Raw genomic sequence first — 21,747 nt, forward strand, 5'->3', positions numbered from 1 at the left:
CTTGCATTCTTCACTTTTACACAAAGGGAAACTTAAAACTATATTTAATTAAAGTAAATATAACTTAAAATAAATTAAAAACATATTCTTATTTATGTCATGATTTTAGGAAGGAATAAAGAGAAAAAAAAAAAACTGATGAAATAAGAAAGGAACAAAGTAATAAAGAAACCACATTCTTTTCCCCCACACTGAGATACATGAACGAGGTGCTTCTGCAAAATTCAAGACGAGCATACACTGCCCTCCTGCCCTGCCTCACCTCCTCGAAGTCACTGCTGACCCACAGTGGGATAGGAGTGCCCCAGTATCTGTTTCTGGAAATCGCCCAGTCACGTGCATCTTTCAGCCAATTTCCAAATCGCTTTTCTCGCACAAACTCTGGGACCCTGCAATAAACAGATCAGATCACATCAAAACATTAGTAAGTAAACTTATAAAATTACATCTGCATAAGCCTTTGTATTATCCTTTGTGAAACTAACACTCTGGAATCTGTGCGCTCACTTCTAGGAGAATGTTTTCTATAAGGACAGTACCAAAAAACCCTGCTTGTTTCTGCTGTGAGTTCATCCCCGGGAAGATGCTCTGTAATATGAAACTCCACAGCACATAAGCTTCCCAGTCCTGCTCTCCAACTGCAGGACTGCTGCAATTCTTTAACTAATCATCCTGATGCTACTCAGGCTAGTCTTCCAGTCAACCACACAACAGTACTTTTACTAAAAGTCACTAGGTAAGGGCTCCTAATCACCTATAAAGTAAGAGTGCGAACAAATGGGGCTATTTGTGGTCGGTGGTAGCTGCCTCTCCAGGCTCACCTGCAGTCCCTCTGCCACTGCACTTCAGGGTCCAGCAATAAGGCAAATTCCGTAGAATGTAGCTGCTTACCTCACTGCCTTAGCCTGTGCCATCCCTCCACTTTGATAACCTTCAACTTGCCATCCTCCTTCCTTTGGCCACCCCCTTCCCCAAGGTTCCTACAGCTTCTGACTGGTAAATGACTCCTTATTCTTTAAGGTTCAGCTTTGCAGAAAATCTTGCCAAACTCAAGGCTGAGTTTGGGCACCCTTCAGCTCCAAAATATCTTATATGCTCAGGCACTGCAATTAACATCCTAGGTCAGTTTATAGGCCTGTACCCTCTCCCCACAATTCCCAATGAGGTAGCCACACTAATATTCCATACTGAGCACTCCAATAGGAAACTAAAAGGTAAAACATGAAAAAAACTACTTTCTCTTGAGAAATCAGAGTCAAATTACTAAGAAATATACAATTTCCTCTTACTGCCCAGAGATTCTCTCCATTCTTCCAAAGTCAAATGCACTGTTTCTTACTTCCCCCAAGAATTTCTTGGGGGAAGTAAAAAATAGTGATTACCCTCAAAACTCTCAGTGAAAAAATGTTCTTCTGGAATACAAAGATTTAGACTTATATCATTTTTGCACCTACAGTGTACCTGCTCCGTCACCCAGTCATGTCCGACTCTTTGGGACCCCATGGACTGTAGCCTAGCAGGCTCAGTTACCAAGTTAACTGTTGACTACTTCAGTGCCTGTGTTCAGATAACCCTTATTTTTACTTAATAATGGTCCCAAAGTACAAAAGCAGTGATGCTAGCAATCTGGATACTCTTATTGTGCCTAATTTATAAATTAAACTTCATCACAGGTATGTAAATATGTACAGGAAAAGCACAGTATATAAGGTATAGCGTTCAGTTGTTTCCTCACTAAGTTGTGTCCAATTCATGACCTATAGCCCGCCAGGCTCCTCTGTCCATGGATTCTTTAGGCAAGAATATTGGACTGGGTTGCACTTCCTTCTCCAGGGGATCTTCCTGACTGAGGGATCAAACCTGTGTCTCTTGCACTGCAGGCAAATTCTTTACCACTGAGCTACCAGAGAAACACATTTAGGATTCAATACTATCTGTGTTTTCAGACATCCACTGGGGGGGGTCTTGGAACATACCCTCTATGGCAAAAGGGAAGAACTACCCTAACACCTCTCTGTAGTTTAGACATTAGCTGAGAACAACAAGGATTCTATCCTTGCAGTGTTTGTTTATGGAGCCAGGGTACACAAGCCATCACCGTATTTTAGGAACTCAACAAGGGTCAAAAATAAAGTATTAAATGGCTTCCGTAGTACCTCCACAGATAAATTTTTATCCTGAAAATGACTATCACTTAAAGCTAGGGCACCCTGACAGTTTTCCAAAGTCATTCACATCAAATGAATGGCAACTTCTCATTTTCACTGCGTGAAGAAATATACTCCCCTACATGTCTTATCATGAGAGGGATTCTACTTCTGTTATACAAAATTATTTAAATTATTTTGTGTTCCTGAAGAAACAAAACAACAAATAGCTATTACTATACCATTAAAGATGGCTTTTTAAATGATTCTAATTTGGAGGAAGTGTAAACCAATACTAACTATGACAAAGGATATTATGAAGACACACATTTAACTGCTCACCAGTAACACAGGTCATTGTTCCTCAGCAGCTGATCCACCATGTGCTCCACCCTAACGAACCAGCTAGGCACTGCTTTGTAAATGAGCGGAGTGTCTGACCTGGGAAAGCAAAAATGCAGAATGTGGCTGGTCAGACTGAGGTATGCAGGGACCCAGAGTAAGACTGATCTTTAGTTTCTTACTCACATCGCCATCATGCATTAGGTCTTCTACTGCAAATACAAGTGTCTATGTCATCTCCCTCCACAATAGGTGGAAGGTAAAACTTAACAAGAGCAGAACTGTAGTTCTGCTTGTGAGACAGCTGTCTAAGAGATGGTGCCAACCTCAGCAAAGAGGAAACAGGAATGAAACATGATGCCACTGAACATTCCATTTTAACCCACATCTTCACAGTATGATGTCTTATATCACATGATAGTTCTCACAAATTCCATTAGAAAATTTTAGAGATACATCTCATCCTAGTGCAATGTGATCTCAACACAAAAGATAGTGGTATAGATCTATTTTTCTAACACCTAAAGATAAAATAACTATATATGTGAATTCATAAAATTCTCATTAAAACAAAAATGAAGTTTTCAAACATTAACTCAAAAGGATACAAATGAGATAGGAACCATGAAGTGACGAAATGGGTACACATATCAAGTATATTCACAAATCTGAAGCTCTCGCTATATTTCATCTCACCTCCAACAGAAAGGGTAGCTATGGGTGAAGGTGCTGGCAACAAGAAGTCGACCTTGTTCCTTTAGAGTCTTGATGATATTTTTGTCAGCATCCTATTTTTAAAAAATTAAAATCTAGCCATTAAAATATCTCACATACTTACTAATGCAATAAAACTAAGTATATTACTAAAATCTGTTATTTTGTTTCCTTTACTGTGAATAAAACACATAAATAACAAAAGTATTAAAAAAATACTTGATCTACATTTCAGCTATTGTATAACATTAAATACTTCTTTAAAGTATGTTCCACACCATTCAAGGTAATGAAATTTTCAATTAGCAGTGATTACCCCAAGGTCACAAAGCTGCTTCCTTAGTCACAAACCAGAGTTCATTTTTTCTGATTCCTACCCTTGAAATTACAGCATGCATCCTCTGAAGATATTAGACCTTGGAAGCAGCTGATCTAATTTTATATGCTGAAACAAAACAAAACCAACCTCCTGGGGAAAAAGAATATCCCAGATACAAAAGCTATTTAACAAAACAAATTAATAAAAGAAGTAGGATGAAATAAGCCACATAGATACAAACCTTCACATACTGTCCAGCAAAATCTGTCACTTCCGCTGTAAAACAGCCGGAGGCATCCACAGGGCAAATAGGGAGAGAGTCTTTCTGAATGATGTTGAAATCCATACAGACCCGATAATCGTCCTAGGGAAAATGAGAAAGTAGGAGGAAGGGAAGTACAAAACAGTTAAGTGTGGATGTGGCAGGAGAGAAGTTTGTGAGGCAACAGATTTATAGAATTTTTCAGTATTCTGACTTATAAATGTAACCAACTTTTCTTATCCTCTCAACTGAAGTTAACTCAAGGATCATTCAGAGAATCCAGAGCCCTACAGCAGCATTTTAGAACTGATAGACAGAGTGCCTGAAGAATGATGGATGGAGGTTTGTGACTAATACAGGAGACAGGGATCAAGACCAGCCCCAAGAAAAAGAAATGCAAAAAGGCAAAATGGCTGTCTAAGGAGGCCTTACAAATAGCTGTGAAAAGAAGAGAAGCCAAAAGCAAAGGAGAAAAGGAAAGATATACCCATTTGAATGCAAAGTGTCAAAGAATAGCAAGGAGAGATGAGAAAGACTTCCTCAGTGATCAATGCAAAGAAATAGAGGAAAACATCAGAATGGGAAAGACTAGAGATCTCTTCAAGAAAATTAGAGATACCAAGGGAACATTTCACGTGAAGATGGGCTTGAAAGGACAGAAATGGTATAGGCCTAACAGAAGCAAAAGATATTAAGAAGAAGTGGCAAGAATACACAGAAGAACTATACAAAAAAGATCTTCATGACCCAGATAATTACAATGGTGTGATCACTCACCTTGAGCCAGACATCCTGGAATGCAAAGTCAAGTGGGACTTAGGAAGCATCACTACAAACAAAGCTACTGGAGGTGACAGAATTCCAGTTCAGCTATTTCAAATCCTAAAAGATGATGCTGTGAAAGTGCTGCACTCAATATGTCAGCAAATTTGGAAAACTCAGCAGTGGCCACAGGACTGGAAAAGGTCAGTTTTCATTCCAATCCCGAAGAAAGGCAACGCCAAAGAATGCTCAAACCACCAATTGTACTCATCTCACACGCTAATAAAGTAATGCCCAAATTTCTCGAAGCCAGGCTTCAACAGTACGTGAACCATGAACTTCCAGATGTTCAAGCTAGATTTAGAAAAGGCAGAGGAACCAGAGATCAAATTGCCAACATCTGCTGGATCATCGAAAAAGCAAGGGAGTTCCAGAAAAGCATCTATTTCTGCTTTATTAACTATGCCAAAGCCTTTGACTGTGTGGAAAACAACAAACTGTGGAAAATTCTTCAAGAGAGGGGAATACCAGACCACCTGACCTGCCTCTTGAGAAACCTGTATGCAGGTCAGGAAGCAACAGTTAGAACTGGACATGGAACAACAGACTGGTTCCAAATAGGGAAAGGACTCAAGGCTGTATATTGTCACCCTGCTTATTTAACTTATACGCAGAGTACATCATGAGAAACGCTGGGCTGGATGAAGCACAAGCTGGAATCAAGATTGCTGGGAGAAATATCAATAACCTCAGATATGCAGATGACACTACCCTTACGGCAGAAAGCAAAGAAGCCTCTTGATGAAAGTGAAAGAGCCCTAATAAAAATAAATGAAAAAAAGAATAAGTCAAAGAGGAGAGTGAAAAAGTTGGCTTAAAACTCAACAATCAGAAAGCTAAGATCATGGCATCTGGTCCCATCACTTCATGGCAAATAGATGGAGAAACAGTGGCAACAGTGAGAGACTTCATTTTGGGGGGGCTCCAAAATCACTGCAGATGATGACTGCAGCCATGAAATTAAAAGACGCTTGCTCCTTGGAAGAGAAGTTATGACCAACCTAGACAGCATATGAAAAAGCAGAGACATTACTTTGCCAACAAAGGTCCGTCTAGTCAAAGCTATGGTTCTTCCAGTAGTCATGTATGGACGTGAGAGTTGGACTATTAAAAAGCTGAGCACCAAAGAATGGATGCTTTTGAACCACGGTGTTGGAGAAGATTCTTGAGAGTCCCATGGACTGCAAGGAGATCCAACCAGTCAATCCTAAAGGAAATCAGTCCTGAATACTGTGATGTTGAAGCTGAAACTCCAATTCTCTGGCCACCTGATGCAAAGAACTGACTCATCTGAAAGACCCTGATGCTGGGAAAGATTGAAGGTGGGATGAGAAGGGGACGACAGAGGATGAGATGGTTGGATGGCATCACCGACTCAACGGACATGAGTTTCAGTAAACTCCGATAGTCGGTGATGGACAGGGAGGCCTGGCGTGCTGTACTCCATGGGGTCGCAAAGAATCAGACACAACTGAGTGACTGAACTGAACTGAACAGCAGGGTAGGAAGCGAGGTCAGTCGTCCCAGCCATTACCTCATAAACCCCTAATAGAGCAGAGTATCTACTAAGTAAGAAGAAAGATGACACATGTGAATATATTAGAACAAAATCAAATTTGATTTATAAAAGCAGCATGTATACACACATACATGTATACACAAAGCAGAAGAACAAAGAAATATAAGGCATGTTTAGTACTGGACAATGCTTGATGTGCTTCTGGATTTGCATCCTGTCAAGGAATGCCTGAACATATGGTAAGATTTACCGAAATTCAGATTATTCACTTTATGGGAATTCCCCAGCAGTTCAGTGGTTAGACTTAGACCTTGGTACTTTCACTGCTAGGGCCCAGGTTCAATACTTGGTTGGGCCACTAAGATCCTGAAAGCTACAAGGCTCAGCATATATAATTAACTAATTAAAACAACCCCCTGCCCCAAACTATTCACTTTACAATTAACACGGGTCCCAGACAGCCTGGGTACACCATGATGCTTCAGAAGTGTACTTTGAACAATGTTAACAATAATCTGGGCAAACAGTTATAAAGTGCTGTATCAGACAGTGCTCTGAACACCTGACCACATTTACATTAGCTTATTTAAACCTTTGCAACAATCCTGTGAGGAAGGCAGATAGCTGTACTAGGTTTTCACCATATGCTCCCCTCAGACAACCTAGCAACTATCTCCATTTTATGAATAAAGAAGCTGAGGCACAAAGAAGTAATCCAGCTGCAAACTGGCAATGCTCAGATTCAAAAGCAAATAGCCTGGCTCCAGAGTCCAAGGTCTTTACCTCTTTGCTATGCTGCTTGAAATCTAAAATTAAAGGGATTATCTAGACTAAAAGTAGAACTACACCCTAGTTTGACTCCAAAATAAGCTGGAAAGCCAGTATGGTTCCCCCTGGGCCTATGTTCAATTCTCGTTATGCTGAGAGGCTGTCTGGTGTGAAGTGACATGTGAGTGTGCTAACAGCAAGGGAAGTGACATCCTGGTCATGAAGGAGGACCCTGAAAAAGAAACTAAACAACACACATAGGGCAAGCCCCAAAGCCCAGCATTTTAAATCATTTAGTATAGAGCAAACAACCCTATAAAACTCAACTAGCTAAGAGCAGCATTCCTGAACGGAGCTAGAATGATACTCAACATGGTCATGGAGAAGTCCACAGCTCTGCGAGAGATTATACAGTACACTATCTGGAACATGGAAAGTCTCTTGGAAAACATCTACCAAGTTCAAAGGCTGAAATTTAAAGATCTGATCTTCTATAACATTAACCTGCCTGGCATTTAGAACAGAGAAGACACCAAGAAGTTACCTCTTCATTATTTATTATCAGTGGAATAACCACAACAGTTGACTCTAAAATTATTATGAATAACGGAAATTCGATCAGTTTCCAAAACTCAATAAATAGTATTATCAGGAATGTTTCCTTTCCATTTAATTTGAATACTGACCAAGAATTGGGTGATATTAAGCAACTATTCCTTTCATTTGATATAATGGCACAGTGGCTATGTTAAAAATCAAAGTCCTTATAAGTCAGAGATGCATATAGAAGTACTTGCAGATGAAAGATAAACGTGAAGATTTGCTATAAAACCCTCCAACCAAAATAAAAATGGTGTTGGGGAAAGGGAGACGTAATGATAGGTAAAATGGAAATTCCAAAATGTTGATGATTAATTTTAATGATTAAAGCAGCTGGATGACATGAACCTAAGAAATTACTGTATTTTCTTAACTTCTGTGTATGTTTGAACATTTCCATAATAAAAATCCCAGCAAAGGTTTAGTATGAAAAAAAAAAAAAGACCAATAGCAACCAACAAGCTTCACTGCCTCTCTCACTGACAAAATGATCAAGTCAAAAGGAATTTGTTATGTCCCCAGTAGGGTCTACACTCCCTGCAGTGAGTGGACACACTCTTATAAATGTCAGGTACTGTGCTAATGCTCTAAATGGATGATTCCATTTAATCCCCACAAGTTACCCAGATAGGCCGGTACTATCACCGCATGTCACACAGGAAGAAAAGGAACTCAAGACAGGCTAAGTAACTTACCTACAGATGGCCTGTTAGTGGCACAGGTGGCCTGTTAGTGGCAGGGCTTTGAGTTAAAGTGTGGTTTAGTTCTAAATGTGTGCCCTTCATCCCTATGCTCTTTAGTTTTAGTCATACACAAATTACATTAAAAGCATTACATTTAAAAAAAAATTACCCTGGGAAAGACTAGAGAGCTCTTCAAGAAAATGAGAGATACCAAGGGAACATTTCATGCAAACATGGGCTCAATAAAGGACAGAAATGGTAGGGACCTAACAGAAGCAGAAGATACTAAGAAGAGGTGGCAAGAATACACAGAAGAACTGTACAAAAAAGATCTTCATGACCCAGATAATCACGATGGTGTGATCACCCACACTTACCTAGAGCCAGACATCCTAGAATGTGAAGTCAAGTGGGCCTTAGGAAGCATCACTATGAACAAAGCTAGTGGAGGTGATGGAATTCCAGTTGAGCTATTTCAAATCCTAAAAGATGATGCTGTAAAAGTGCTGCACTCAATATGCCACATTTGGAAAACTCAGCAGTGGCCACAGGACTGGGAAAGGTCAGTTTTCATTCCAACCCCAACGAAAGGCAATGCCAAAGAATGCTCAAACTACTGCACAACTGCACTCATCTCACATGCTAGTAAAGTAATGCTCAAAATTCTCCAAGCCAGTCTCCAGCAATACGTGAACAGTGAACTTCCAGATGTTCAAGCTGGTTTTAGAAAGGGCAGAGGAACCAGAGATCAAGTTGCCAAAATCCGCTGGATCATTGAAAAAGCAAGAGAGTTCCAGAAAAACATCTGTTTCTGCTTTATTGACCATGCGAAAGCCTTTGACTGTGTGGATCACAATGAACTGTGGAAAATTCTGAAGGCGATGGGAATACCAGACCACCTGACCTGCCTCTTGAGAAACCTATATGCAGGTCAGGAAGCAACAGTTAGAACTGGACATGGAACAACAGACTGGTTCCAAATAGGAAAAGTAGTACATCAAAGCTGTATATTGTCACCCTGCTTATTTAACTTATACGCAGAGTACATCATGAGAAATGCTGGGCTGAAGGAAGCACAAGCTAGAATCAAGATTGCTGGGAGAAATATCAACAACCTCAGATATGCAGATGACACCACCCTTATGGCAGAAAGTGAAGAATAACTAAAGAGTCTCTTGATGAAAGTAAAAGAGGAGAATGAAAAAGTTGGATTAAAGCTCAACATTCAGAAAACTAAGATCATGGCATCTGGTCCCATCACTTCATGACAAATAGATGGGGAAACAGTGGAAACAGTCGCTGACTTTATTTTTCTGGGCTCCAAAATTACTGCAGATGGTGACTGCAGCCATGAAATTAAAAGATGCTTACTCCTTGGAAGGTAAGTTATGACCAACCTAGACAACATATTAAAAAGCAGAGGATTTAGCTCACTATTTTCAGAAACCAGCTCAGGATGAAAAGGAATTTCAGATGCAATTTTTTCCTCTTTGAGGGGAGTATCTACACAGTCTGAACAACAGTGAGAAACATCTTTCTGTAATACACATACACACACACACATGACTTAGTGGCCAATGACATTTACTTCTCAAAAATACACTTGCAAGAGTTAAACTACCCAGAGGAATCAGGTGGAAAGGGAGGTGGGAGTGGGGATCGGGATGGGGAATACATGTAAATCATGGTTGATTCATGTCAATGTATGACAAAAACCACTACAATACTGTAAAGTAATTAGCCTCCAACTAATAAAAATAAATGAAAAAAAGAAGAGTTAAACTACTCACAGCACCGAAGTAAGGAGCTTGGTGCACAACCCCCGTGCCTTCTTCCTCTTTCACGTAGTTGTCAACAAGCACAGTAAAAGCACCTCTCTCTTTACACTGGAAAAGAAAGGTTATCAGGCTTAAAGAATAAAATAAAACCATATCCTAATATGAATTTAGTAACAGTTTTTGGTAAGACCCTGAAAAAATTTTAACATTTAATTTTTGGAAACAGAATGGACAGAATAATTCAGATTGGGAAGAAACGTGCCAATTCAAATCATTTCCATGAATAACAGTTCATCATTTATAAATGAAATAGTTATCTAAAGTTATCTAAATTTTTAGATAAAAATTCCTTCCTTAGTCACAAAACTTCTTTTTCATCAGTTCTTCCAACCTCACCCCTGCCCCAGTATGCAGTTTATCTTAAAATGACTCAGAAGATGTGCTCCCTCAACGATTCCCTTCCTCATGCATTTCCAATCATTGAAAACACTTTGCTGCTGCTCCTCTTCCTTTCAGGTCAGCTCAGGTTTTTCAGTAATAAAAGGCAAACTTTGAAAGAATCAGGATAGGAGCCAATTTACAGGTTCTAGATACAGGTACTCCAAGTACTATAACACTGAGGGGAATTGCTTTCAGTTTAGTTGATTAACAACTGAAGTCAGGTTTATACACATAAGACCACAGACCTACTTCTTCTACCGTCATCTCTTAGCATTTCTTTTCACATACCCTTTGTTTCAGTAAAGTGGACCCTGTGCTTTCTTACCTCTCTGCCTTTATAAAATGTACTTTCACAAATGATTTTCACATTTAATCCTATAATACTGTGAAAAAGGCACTGGCAGTCCCTTGTTTTAAAAATATTCTGGTTGTATTTCAATTTCACAGATGAACAAACTCTGGACAAAGATGGAATTATTTGTCCAGATTATACAACTAACTAATGATGAAGCCAGGCCTTCAATGATGAAGGCCTTTGGGTTCCACACACAATTTTATATTCAACTACATCACAGCTCTTTAATTTTTTGTCATTCACTTAAAATTGAACTTGAAAAATAACTGAATTTTTAATTGCTATAACCCAAATCACCTGGAAACATTTTTGGTGTGGTGTGATAGGTGCTTAGAGGTATGTCTTCAATAGTTTAAACTTGTAGAGATAATATGTGTATCCTCAGAATCAGATGTAAGAACAGGGAATACAAAGGATCTTACTGTTTCTAACTGTAGAAAAAGAAATGCTGCATTGCGTTTCTATTTCTCGAAGTCCAGTTTAAGGTATTACCCCTGCTGAATCTTAGGGGGCAGGGTACGAACTGGGTTAGCATCACACAGAGAGCTATAGTGCTGCCTTTCACAGATAGCATCTATCCTCACGGCTCCCACTTAAAACTTCAGACCATGGGTATTTTTGGTACACACCAGGTGATTTTTGTCTTAAAGAATTTGCAGCATCGTTCTAAAACTCACCAAATTTCTAGAAATTTTATGAAGCTAACTGAACACATATGTGTTATTCTTAAAAAACTTAAATCAGTATGAACTGGACGCATATTCCAGAGAGACTTGTGACTTAACCCAAAGTTCCTATCTATTGTGTCCATGTACATTTTCTGAAAGGGCTGAACTTTCCATAGGTTCTCAATAGGGTCTTCCCAATAGGGTCTATAATTCAGAAAGATCACTGATATAGTGCAAGAGTTTTAAGACAAATAAAAACAAATATAAAAAAAAAATGCTAAGATACAGAAGAGAAGAATGTAGTAATGATATTTTTCAGAGGGAGAAATCCAAGAAACGTTTCAGAAAATGCTTTTCCCAGAGGGCATCTGAGTTTACTCTTGAAGAGTGTCAAGTTGATATGACACTAAAGAAAGGTGAAGCTTTTTTAAAAACAAGAGGAAACCTTAATAAAAACAATGGCAGGGAGGGGGGAAAAGAAAGGACAAGTTTGATGTATGCAAAGGATATGTTTAAATCCACATTAGGAGATATGATTAGCGAGCAGGACTGCCTTTTGTCAAGTGGAGAATGCCTAGTGAAAGACCAGGTAAAGCTTCCGGCAATCCATTAGCAACAACATGCAATGAGGAAGAACGCCTTTAGTTAGGAGATAAGAAATACGCGAAAACACTCAAGTGTACACAAGTATAGGCACAGGTGTTGCTGTGGACAAAGCCCAAATTGCAGAGCTCACCTGCATTGGTCAAACTCTTTATTATCTCTACACTGAACAAGAATAGAGGTAAGTAAATATTTTATCCCAGGCTGTGATGTAAGGTTTTGCTGGCTAATGCCACGTCCGACTGAATATAATTTCCAATGTGACAAACCGGGTCTGAGGGTGTGGCTCATTATTTCGCTCCAACACCTATAAACAAGAACCAATACAAGAGGTCTTCCCTGGTGGCTCATATCTGCCAATGCAGGAGACATGGTTTCCATCTCTGGTCCAGGATGATCCCACAGGCCTCGGTACAACTAAGCCACAACTACCGAGGCTGTGCTCTAGAGGCCAGGAGTTGAGACTACTGAAGCCTACACACCTAGGGCCTGCGCTCCTCAACAAGAGGCCCGTGTGCTGAAACTAGCGAGTGGCCCCAGCTCACCGCAACTAGAGAAAAGCCCGTGCACCAGCTTTTATCAGGAAAAGCATAAATACACAGATTAAAGAATCAACAGGAAATTCCTATTGTTTTCATTCTTTTGCTGTTGCTGGAGTTTACAACTACAGCCGTGGATTCTGTTGACAGAAAATGAAAAACCACATAAAATAGTTCTGTGACGCTGATGAAAATTAAGTTACTAAATGTCTGAGCTTAAAGAACTTACCTCATAAATTCCTTGAAATGAAGTCTTACTTTGACACAAAGTTTTATTCTGAGCACTATTTTAAATTTGTAAAAACAAATCCCGAACAACACCTGACCTCAATTACTTTCCTGGGTGATAATAAGCAATACAAAATATACACATATAAATCTTATCAAACATAACTGATTTCATACTTAATTTGAGGAAACTATTTAAAATTTTATATAGTATTTTAGCTATTAAAACAAGAAGGCAATACGAACAGAACTTAATTTTTTAAATACCTAAACAAAATTTTTTTGAATTCAGGCACACTTATATAAACAATATAACCAATAAGACAACATGAATATCACTCCAGTTATCAAACACATAGGTTGTGGAGAGTGCCTGTGGTAGAGGTCTCTAAGCTTACCTTTAGAAAATAGTCAAACAGGGGCCTGTATTTCTTGCCTCTGAGAGCAGCACCAGGAAATCTAGAAAAAAAGAGAAGCAAACTCACAGTTAAAATTATTAAAGAAAAAAAATAAAACATTCATGTCAATGTATGGCAAAACCACTACAATATTGTAAAGTAATTAGCCTCCAGCTAATAAAAATAATTGGGAAAAAAAATAAAATTATCAAAGAAATGAGGCTGCAGCCACATCAAATTACCATTTCTTTCTGATTTCCTTGTTCCTAAGTCATTAGTGCTAGAACATGTGACTTGAATATATTTGATTAAGCTTGAATAATATATATAGCCCAAGAGCAATAAAGTATCTCACTTTTTAAAGCTGAAGACACACACACACACCCCACACACAGATGGACACACGTATACATTAATGATTTGTATATTCACCTTTCAAGGATCTCATAGTCACTCTCCAACTTATAGAGGGCTGATAATCTGGCTTCCATTAAAATGTATAATTTTCCTCTGACAGCATCTATGAGAGCAAGGGAAAATGTGGACTTCAGTGATATGCATTGATATTTTCTGAATAAAACACAGAACACAGTGTTCACCAATCAGAAAGGCTGTATACAGGCAGATGAGAGATGCGACTGAAATCTTAGCCAAAGGGACTTCAAGGGTGTCAGGTTCACTACACCACGGCCATGACCCACAGGTGCCACCAGTACACTTACACAGACAAAATGCACTCGCCTGCAGAAGCAGAAGTAGACACCACAGGTAGGTTCTATGGTGGAAACAGCTCCTTCCTGACAGATACCATTGGAAACCAACTGTTGGTTCTTAGATTCTCCTAAGGCATAGCTAAATAATGGTAAAAGCACTTGTTTTCTGACTACCAATCCTTTTCCATTCCTTTCTCAATATTATTCCCTGATAGTACAAGCTACTGTGAATCAAACTGTCTTGTAAGATGAATTTCTTTCTGGCTGTGAGCTTTTCTTTCTTTCCTTAGTCTCCCCCTGCTCTCCATAAACTGCTGAAAACCTGAAGATACCAGTCTCTATGGGAAGGGTCTCATTAGATTATGATTAACATGGTAACAGAATATTCGAAAGGTACAAAGTGTTCAAGTTCTGGTACCAATTCTATGTTATGATGTATTTGTTGTTCAGTTGCTAAGTCATGTCCAACACTCTGCGACACCATGCTACAGCACACCAGGCTCCCCTGTTCTCCACTGTCTTAGAGTTGGCTCAAATTCATGTCCACTGACAAATTTCCAAATACGCTGGCACATTGAGTGCAGCACTTTAACAGCATCATCTTTTAGGATTTGAAATAGCCCAGCTGGAATTCATCACCTCCACTAGCTTTGTTTGTAGTGATGTTTCCTAAGGCCCATTTGACTTCACACCCCAGTATGTCTGGCTCTAGGTGAGACTATCTTGAGAGCCAGACATCTATAGTAGTATTATCTGCATATCTGAGGTTGTTGATATTTCTTCCAGCAATCTTGATTCCAGCCTGTAATTCATCCAGCCTTGCATTTCACATGATGTACTCTGTGTGCTTATGAGTTAAATAAGCAGGGTGACAATTTACCGCCTTGTTCATACTCCTTCCCCAATTCTGAACCAGTCAATTATTTTATGTCCAGTTCTAACTGCTGCTTCTTGACCCACATACAGGTTTCTCAGGAGAGAGGTATGGTCTGGTACTCCCATCTCTAAGAATTTTCCAAAGTTTGTTGTGATCCACACAGTTGAAGGTTTTAGTGCAGTCAAGGAAGCAGATGTTTTTCTGGAATTCCCTTGCTTTTTCTATGATCCAATGAATGTTGGCAATTCAATCTCTGGTTCCTCTGCCTTTTCTAAACTCAGCTTATACATCTGGAAGCTCTCAGTTCATATATTTCTGAAGCCTAGCTTGAAGGATTTTGAGCATAACCTTACTAACATATGAAATGAGTGCAACTGTATGGTAGTTTGAACATTCTTTGGCATTGCCCTTCCTTGGGATTGATAACCGACTTTTTCCAGTTCTGCGGCCGTTGCTGAGTTTTCCAAATTTGCTGACATTCTGTGTAGCACTTTAACACCATCATCTTTTAGGATTTTAAATATCTCAGTTGGAATTCCATCATGTCAACTAACTTTGTAGTAATGCTTCCTTTTAAGGCCCTCTTGACTTCACACTCCAGGATGAATGGCTCTAGGTGAGTGACCACACCATCATGGTTATCTGGGTCATTAAGATCTTTTTTGTATAGTTCTTCTATGTATTCCTGTCACCTCATCTTAGTCTCTTCTGCTTCCATTATGTCTTATGTTTCCTTGATCTTTCCAATTTTCTTGACGAGATCTCTAGTCTTTCCCATTCCATCGTTTTCCTCTATTTCTCTGCACTGTTCATTTAAAAAGGCCATCTTATCTCTCTGTGCTATTCTTTGGAATTCTGCATTCAGTTGGCTATATCTTTGTTTCCCTTTCTCCCCTGCCTTTCACTTCTCTACTTTCCTTAGTCATTTGTAAAGGCTCCTCAGACAACCATTTTGCCTTCTTGCATTTCTTTTTCTTTGGATGGTTTTAGTCAGTGCCTAGTATACCATGTTACAAACCTCCATCCATTAGTTCTTCAGGCATTGTGTCTACCAGATCTAACAGATCTAATTCCTTGAATCTAGTCATCACCTCCACTGTATAATCATATGAGATTTGACTTAGATCATCCATGAATTGCTTAGTGGTTTTCCCTACAGTTTAAGCCTGAATTTTTCAATAAGGAGTTCATAATCTGAGCCACAGTCAACTCCAGGTCTTGTTTTTGTTGACTGTAGAGAGCTTTGCTATCTTCAATTGGAAAGAATATAATCAATCTGATTTTGGTGTTGACCATTTGGTGATGTCCATGTGTAAAGTCGTCTCTTGGGTTGTTGGAAAAGGGTGTTTGCTGTAACCAGCATGCCCTCCTGACAAAACTGTTAGCCTTTCCCCAGATTGGTTTTGTACACCAAGAGCAAACTTGCCTGATACTCCAGGTATCTCTTGATTTTCTGCTTTTGCATTCCAATACCCAATAACGAAAAGGACACCTTTATTTTTTTTTTTCGGTGTTAGTTCTAGATGATGTTGTAGGTCTTCATACAACCAGTCAACTTCAGCTTCTTTGGCATCAATTGTTGGGGCATGGAATTGGATTACTGTGATACTGAATGGTTTGTCTTGGAAAGGAACTGAGATCATTCTGTCATTTTTGAGACTGCATCTGAGTACTGCATTTTAGATTCTTTTGTTGACTATGACAGCTACTCCATTTCTTTTAAGGGATTCCTGCCCACAGCAGTAGATAATGGTCATCTGAATTATATTCTCCCATTCCTGTTCATTTTAGTTCACTGATAATAGGAAATATACATTTGGTCTTAGTCTCTGTTCTGGCATGGGTGTCTGCTCAGTCGTGACGTCAGCTGTGTTGGACTCTTTGAGACCCTGAAGACAGCAGCCCACCAGGCCTTTCTGTTCATGGGCTTCTCCAGGCAAGAATGCTGGAATGGGTTGCCATCTTCTCCTCTGGGGGATCTTCCGAACCCACAGATCAAACTCGTGTCTGCCATTATCTCTTCCATTGCAGGTGGATTCTTCACCTACTGAGCCACCTATTCTGGCAGAGCTCTTAAATCTCTTGGAATTTCCTAAGTGATGGAAACCATAAATGTGTCTTTTGTTGATAACAAAACACGCTATGAGGGTAGTACACCCCAGTTCTGGACACAGAAACTTGAGACCCTTCCAGATCTCTCTATGCACTTCACTTGACCGTTTGAGTGTATCCTTTATAATCCCCTTTTATACTTAAGTGGTAATCTCAAGAGTACAATGTTCTCTGAGTTCTGTGACTTACTCTTTGGACCCAAGGAGGAGGTCATGGGTTGGTTAGAAATCCAGGTGACAACCAGAACTCATGACTGACATCTGAAGTGTGGGTGCAGTGGCAGAGGGTAGTCTTGTAGGACTAAGCTCCTAAACTGTGATATCTGACTCTTCTCCAGACAGCTTGTGCTTAAACTGATTGAACTGTTTGGCAGTGTTGAGAAAACACATATTGGAGATTCCTAATAGCAATGATATGCCACTTCGTTGAATCTCAGGTTCCTGGGCATGCTGAGTAAAAGTACAATAATCTGAAAATCAAAAGAAATTTTTACTTTTCATCTCTCTGTATAATGTTAATTTTTTTGTGTTAATTTCACCTTGTTAATTTTTTAGTCAGAAAAACGCTCGAGGTTGTTTTTCTGATTATGTCTAATAGTTTTTAAAAAACGTTATTTTTATTCCAAAAACAAATGTAATTTTTTTTCCTCTTTTAACCCTTGTGTCAAAAAGAATAAAAAGCTAGGAATAAATCTACCTAAGGATGTAAAACACCTTTACTCTGAAAACTATTTGACTGATGAAAGACATTGAAGGTGACACAAACAGATGGAAAAATATACCACATTCTGGGACTGGAAGGCTCAATATGGTCAAAATGATTACACTATCCAAAGTAATCTACAGATTCAATGCAATCCCTATCAAATTACTAATGGCATTTTATCTGATCAAAAAATTTTAAGATTTGTATGGAAACACAAAAGATCTCAAATAACCAAGAGATCTCAAAAAACGGAGCTGGAGGAATCAGGCTCACTGACTTCAGACTCTACTATAAAGCTACAGCAATCAAAACAGTATGGTACTGTTATTCTATATTTATTTTAGAGTAGGGAAATGATGTTACACAAAAAGCAAATTTGAGAGATCTTCTCATTTGAGTTCAAACTGAGTTCAACAAGCAGCAGTTCAAAAAGCAGCAGAGACAACTTACAACCTCAGCAAATTTGGCCCAGGAACTGCTAATGAATGTACAGTGCAGTGATTGTTCAAGAAGTATTGCAAAGGAGACAAGAGCCTTGAAGATTAGGAGCATAATGGCCAATCATCGGAAGTTGACAATGACCAACTGAGAGCAATCATCAAAGCTGATCCTCTTACAGCGGCATGAGCAGCTGTCCAAGAATTCAAAGTTGACCATTCTATGGTCATTCAGCATTTGAAGCAAATTGGAAAAGAGAAAAAAGCTCAATAAGTGGGTGCCTCATGAGCTGACTGCAAATAAAAAAATTGTCATTTTGAAGTTCCCTCTGCCCAAGAAAGAGTCAAATTATTTCCAATTTTAGAAATATACTGGAAGCTAACTGGCTTTGTTGTGCTGTTTGAAACTCATTATCAGATTCTCCTTTCAAAATGGATCTTGGTATATAACACCATACCTATGTATTCACCACTAGACAATTATTTCTTAGAGGCTTTCTGGGTTTCTAAGAAATTTTATTGATAGGCAAATTTCCCTGGGGTTATTAGCACATACAAGCAATATGATATACGTAAGTACAGATTCCCAAACAATAGATTATAAGACATGTGACCAGAGAGTTCATGCTACCTGCCAGCCCCAATAGCTTTACTAATTCTAGTAAACATTTATTTCTTATATAACATGCAGTATGTTAATTAAGTTATAACTTTAAATTATGCCCTGATTACTAATAGTGATGTCTATTTAAAAATCAAAGTAAAGAATATTTTTTAAACTGTAATACATTTAGGCATGACAAGTAATTTCCTAAAAAAATTTTAGACGTTATCTAACATTGTATCCAACTCAGTTTTCTTAATGAATTAACTGTGTGCTGTTTCTAGTGTGACCATCTACTGTCTGTCTATTTACTGAATACTTATCTTGTTCCACATAATGGGGTATAAGGGCATAGCCCTAAACAATACCTATCCAGGTCCTGCCTTCCACAAACCCCGGGAGTTAGGATTTTTTTGCTATTTGCTAATAACAACATCCTTGGCAATTCCTGGGCAGTACAGTGATTAGGACACAGTGCTTCCACTGCCAGGGCCCAGGTTTGATCCTTGGGTCTGGGATCCTGTAAGCCATGTGGCAGGGCCAAAAAACAAACAAACAAAAAACCTCAACTGTATCCTGATAATCTCTCTCTGTAGCTAAATAAAATTACTCTAATAAATGCCTTTTAGAGGGAATAAACCTCAATATAACAAAGGCCATATGTGAGAGGTCCACAGCTAACATCATATTTATGGGGAAAAAGTTGAAAGTGTTTCCTCTAATATCAACAAGATAAAGACACCCACTCTCGACATTTTTATTTTAGTACTGAAGTCCTAGCCAGAAGAGTTAAGTAGGAAAAACAAATAAAAGAAATCCATATTCGAAAGGAAGAGGTAAAGCTCACTATTTTCAGAGGACATGATAGTACATATATAAAACCCAAGACTCCGTCAAAAACTTAGAACTAAAAAATAAATGCAGTAAAGTTGTAGGATACAAAATCAACATACTGAAATTCACTGCACTTCTACACACCAATAATGAACTATCATAGAGAGAAAATAACTGCATTTACAATTGTATCACAAAGAATAAAACACCTAGGAATAAGCTTAAGAGTAAATGAAAGACCAAGACACTGAAAAGTTTAAGACACTGATGAAAGAAATCGAAGACACAAATAAATGGAAAAGAATTCTGTATTCAGGGACTTGAAGAATTAACAGTGTTAAAACATCCATACTACTCAAAGAATTCTAGATTCAGTGCAATTCCTGTCAATATTTCAATGGCATTTTTCCCAGAAATAGAGTCAACATTCTTAAAATCTGTATCGACCCACAAAAGATCCTGAAAAGTCTATATTCACTCTTGAGAAAGAAGAACAAAGCTGAAGGCAGAACACTTATTTATTTCAAACTATATCACAAAGCTCTAGTAATCACAACAGTATAGAACAAAACAGAGATTCCAGAAATAAACTCACACATATACAGACAATTCATTTACAACAAAGGAGCCAAGAATATACAATAGGGAAAGGACAGTCTCTTCAATAAATAGTGTTGGGAGAACTAGATCACTCTCTCATGCCATATACAGAAATTAACACAAATGAATAAAAGACTTGGACATAAGACCTGAAACCCTAAGATTCCTAGATGAAAACACAGCTGACTGGATTTCCCTGGTGGTCCAGTGGTTAAGACTCTGCACTTTTACTGCAGGGGGCACGGGTCTGATCACTGTTCCTAGTTCGGGGGGTTTCACATGCTGCTCACTGTGGGGGGAAAAAAACAAATCCCCACAAAACATATATGATAAATTCCCTGACATTGGTCTTGGCAATGTTTTTGCTTGTTTTTGACCTGACAACAAAAGAAACCAGAAGCAAAAAAAAAAAAAGTGGGACGACTTCACATTAAAGCTTCCGCATAGCAAAAGTAATCAACAAAATGAAAAGGCAACCGTGCAAGAAAATATCTGTATATCAAATATCTGATAAGGGGCTAACATCAAAAATATGTAAAGAACTCACACAATGCAACAGCAAATGAATAAATAAATAAATGGGTAGAAGATCTGAATAGATGTTTTTCCAAAGAAGACATACAGATATCCAACAGGTACATGAAAAGATGCTCAACATCACTAATCATCATGGATACACAAATCAAAAGCCTAATAAGGGATCACCTCATACCTGATGGAATGGCTGTATTCATAAGAGACAAGTGTCAGCAAGGATATGAAGAAGACAGAACCTTTGTACACTGCTGATGGGAATGTAAATTGATGTAGCCACTATGGAAAACAGTATGGCAGTTACTCAACAAAGTTAAAAATACATATGATCCAGTCATTTTACTTTTGGGTATTTATACAAAGAGAATGAAAATACTAACTTGAAAAGATATCTGCAACCCCTGTTCACTGTAGCATTATTTACAATAGCCAAGTTTTAGAAACAACCTGTGTCCATCAGTGGATGGATGAAGAAAATCTGGTATGTATATATATAATGAAAAGCTATTTGGCTATATGAAAGAATGAAATTTTGCTGTTTAAAACATCATGGATAGATGTTAAGGCCATCAGGCTAAGTGAAAGAAGTCTAAAAAAGACGCTTTTCATCTCACTTTTATGTGGAATAAAAACAAAATCAAAACCACAAAAATAAACCTCATGGATACAGAGAACAGACTGGTGGTTACCAGAGGCAGGAGATGAGGAGGAGGGGGTGACAAAATGAGTAAAGGAAGTCAAAGGGTATAAACCTCCAATTATAAAATAAGGCATGGGGATAAAGTTTATAGCATGGCAACCATAGTTAATACTATATTGCATACTTGAAAGTTACTGAGAGAGCAGATCTTAAAAGGTCTCGCCATAAGAAAACAATTCTGTAAGTATGTCTGGTGATGGAGTTAACTAGACTTACTGTGATGTTTATTATCCAGTGTATACAAACATCTAATTACTTTGCTGTAAATCTGCAACTAATATGTGCTAAGTTGTTTCAGTTGTGTCCGACTCTTTGAAACCCTATGGCAGTAGCCTGCCAGGCTCCTCTGTCCATAGGATTCTCCACGAAGTACTGGAGTGGGCTGTCATTTCCTCCTCCAGGGAATCTTCCTGACCTAGGGGTCAAACCCAAGTCTCCTGCATCT

At 38.6% G+C, this 21,747-nt stretch overlaps 1 protein-coding gene across 3 annotated transcripts in view; it reads right to left on the bottom strand.

Moving 5' to 3' along the window:
- The window catches only part of IARS1 (isoleucyl-tRNA synthetase 1), an 81,094-nt gene that overhangs the window by 39,685 nt on the left and 19,662 nt on the right, over positions 1–21,747 (bottom strand). For all 3 annotated transcript variants that reach the window (XM_043453105.1, XM_043453104.1, XM_043453106.1), the window contains 7 exons: positions 13,619–13,706; positions 13,187–13,247; positions 9,967–10,062; positions 3,764–3,886; positions 3,186–3,277; positions 2,490–2,588; positions 263–389 (listed from right to left, as the gene is read on the bottom strand). In XM_043453105.1, the coding sequence (XP_043309040.1) occupies positions 263–389; positions 2,490–2,588; positions 3,186–3,277; positions 3,764–3,886; positions 9,967–10,062; positions 13,187–13,247; positions 13,619–13,706 (686 nt within the window). The remainder of the gene's footprint in view (positions 1–262; positions 390–2,489; positions 2,589–3,185; positions 3,278–3,763; positions 3,887–9,966; positions 10,063–13,186; positions 13,248–13,618; positions 13,707–21,747) is intronic.

The sequence above is a fragment of the Cervus canadensis genome, chromosome 30 (genome assembly GCF_019320065.1).
Source record: "Cervus canadensis isolate Bull #8, Minnesota chromosome 30, ASM1932006v1, whole genome shotgun sequence".
Classification (NCBI taxonomy): Eukaryota; Metazoa; Chordata; class Mammalia; order Artiodactyla; family Cervidae; genus Cervus; species Cervus canadensis.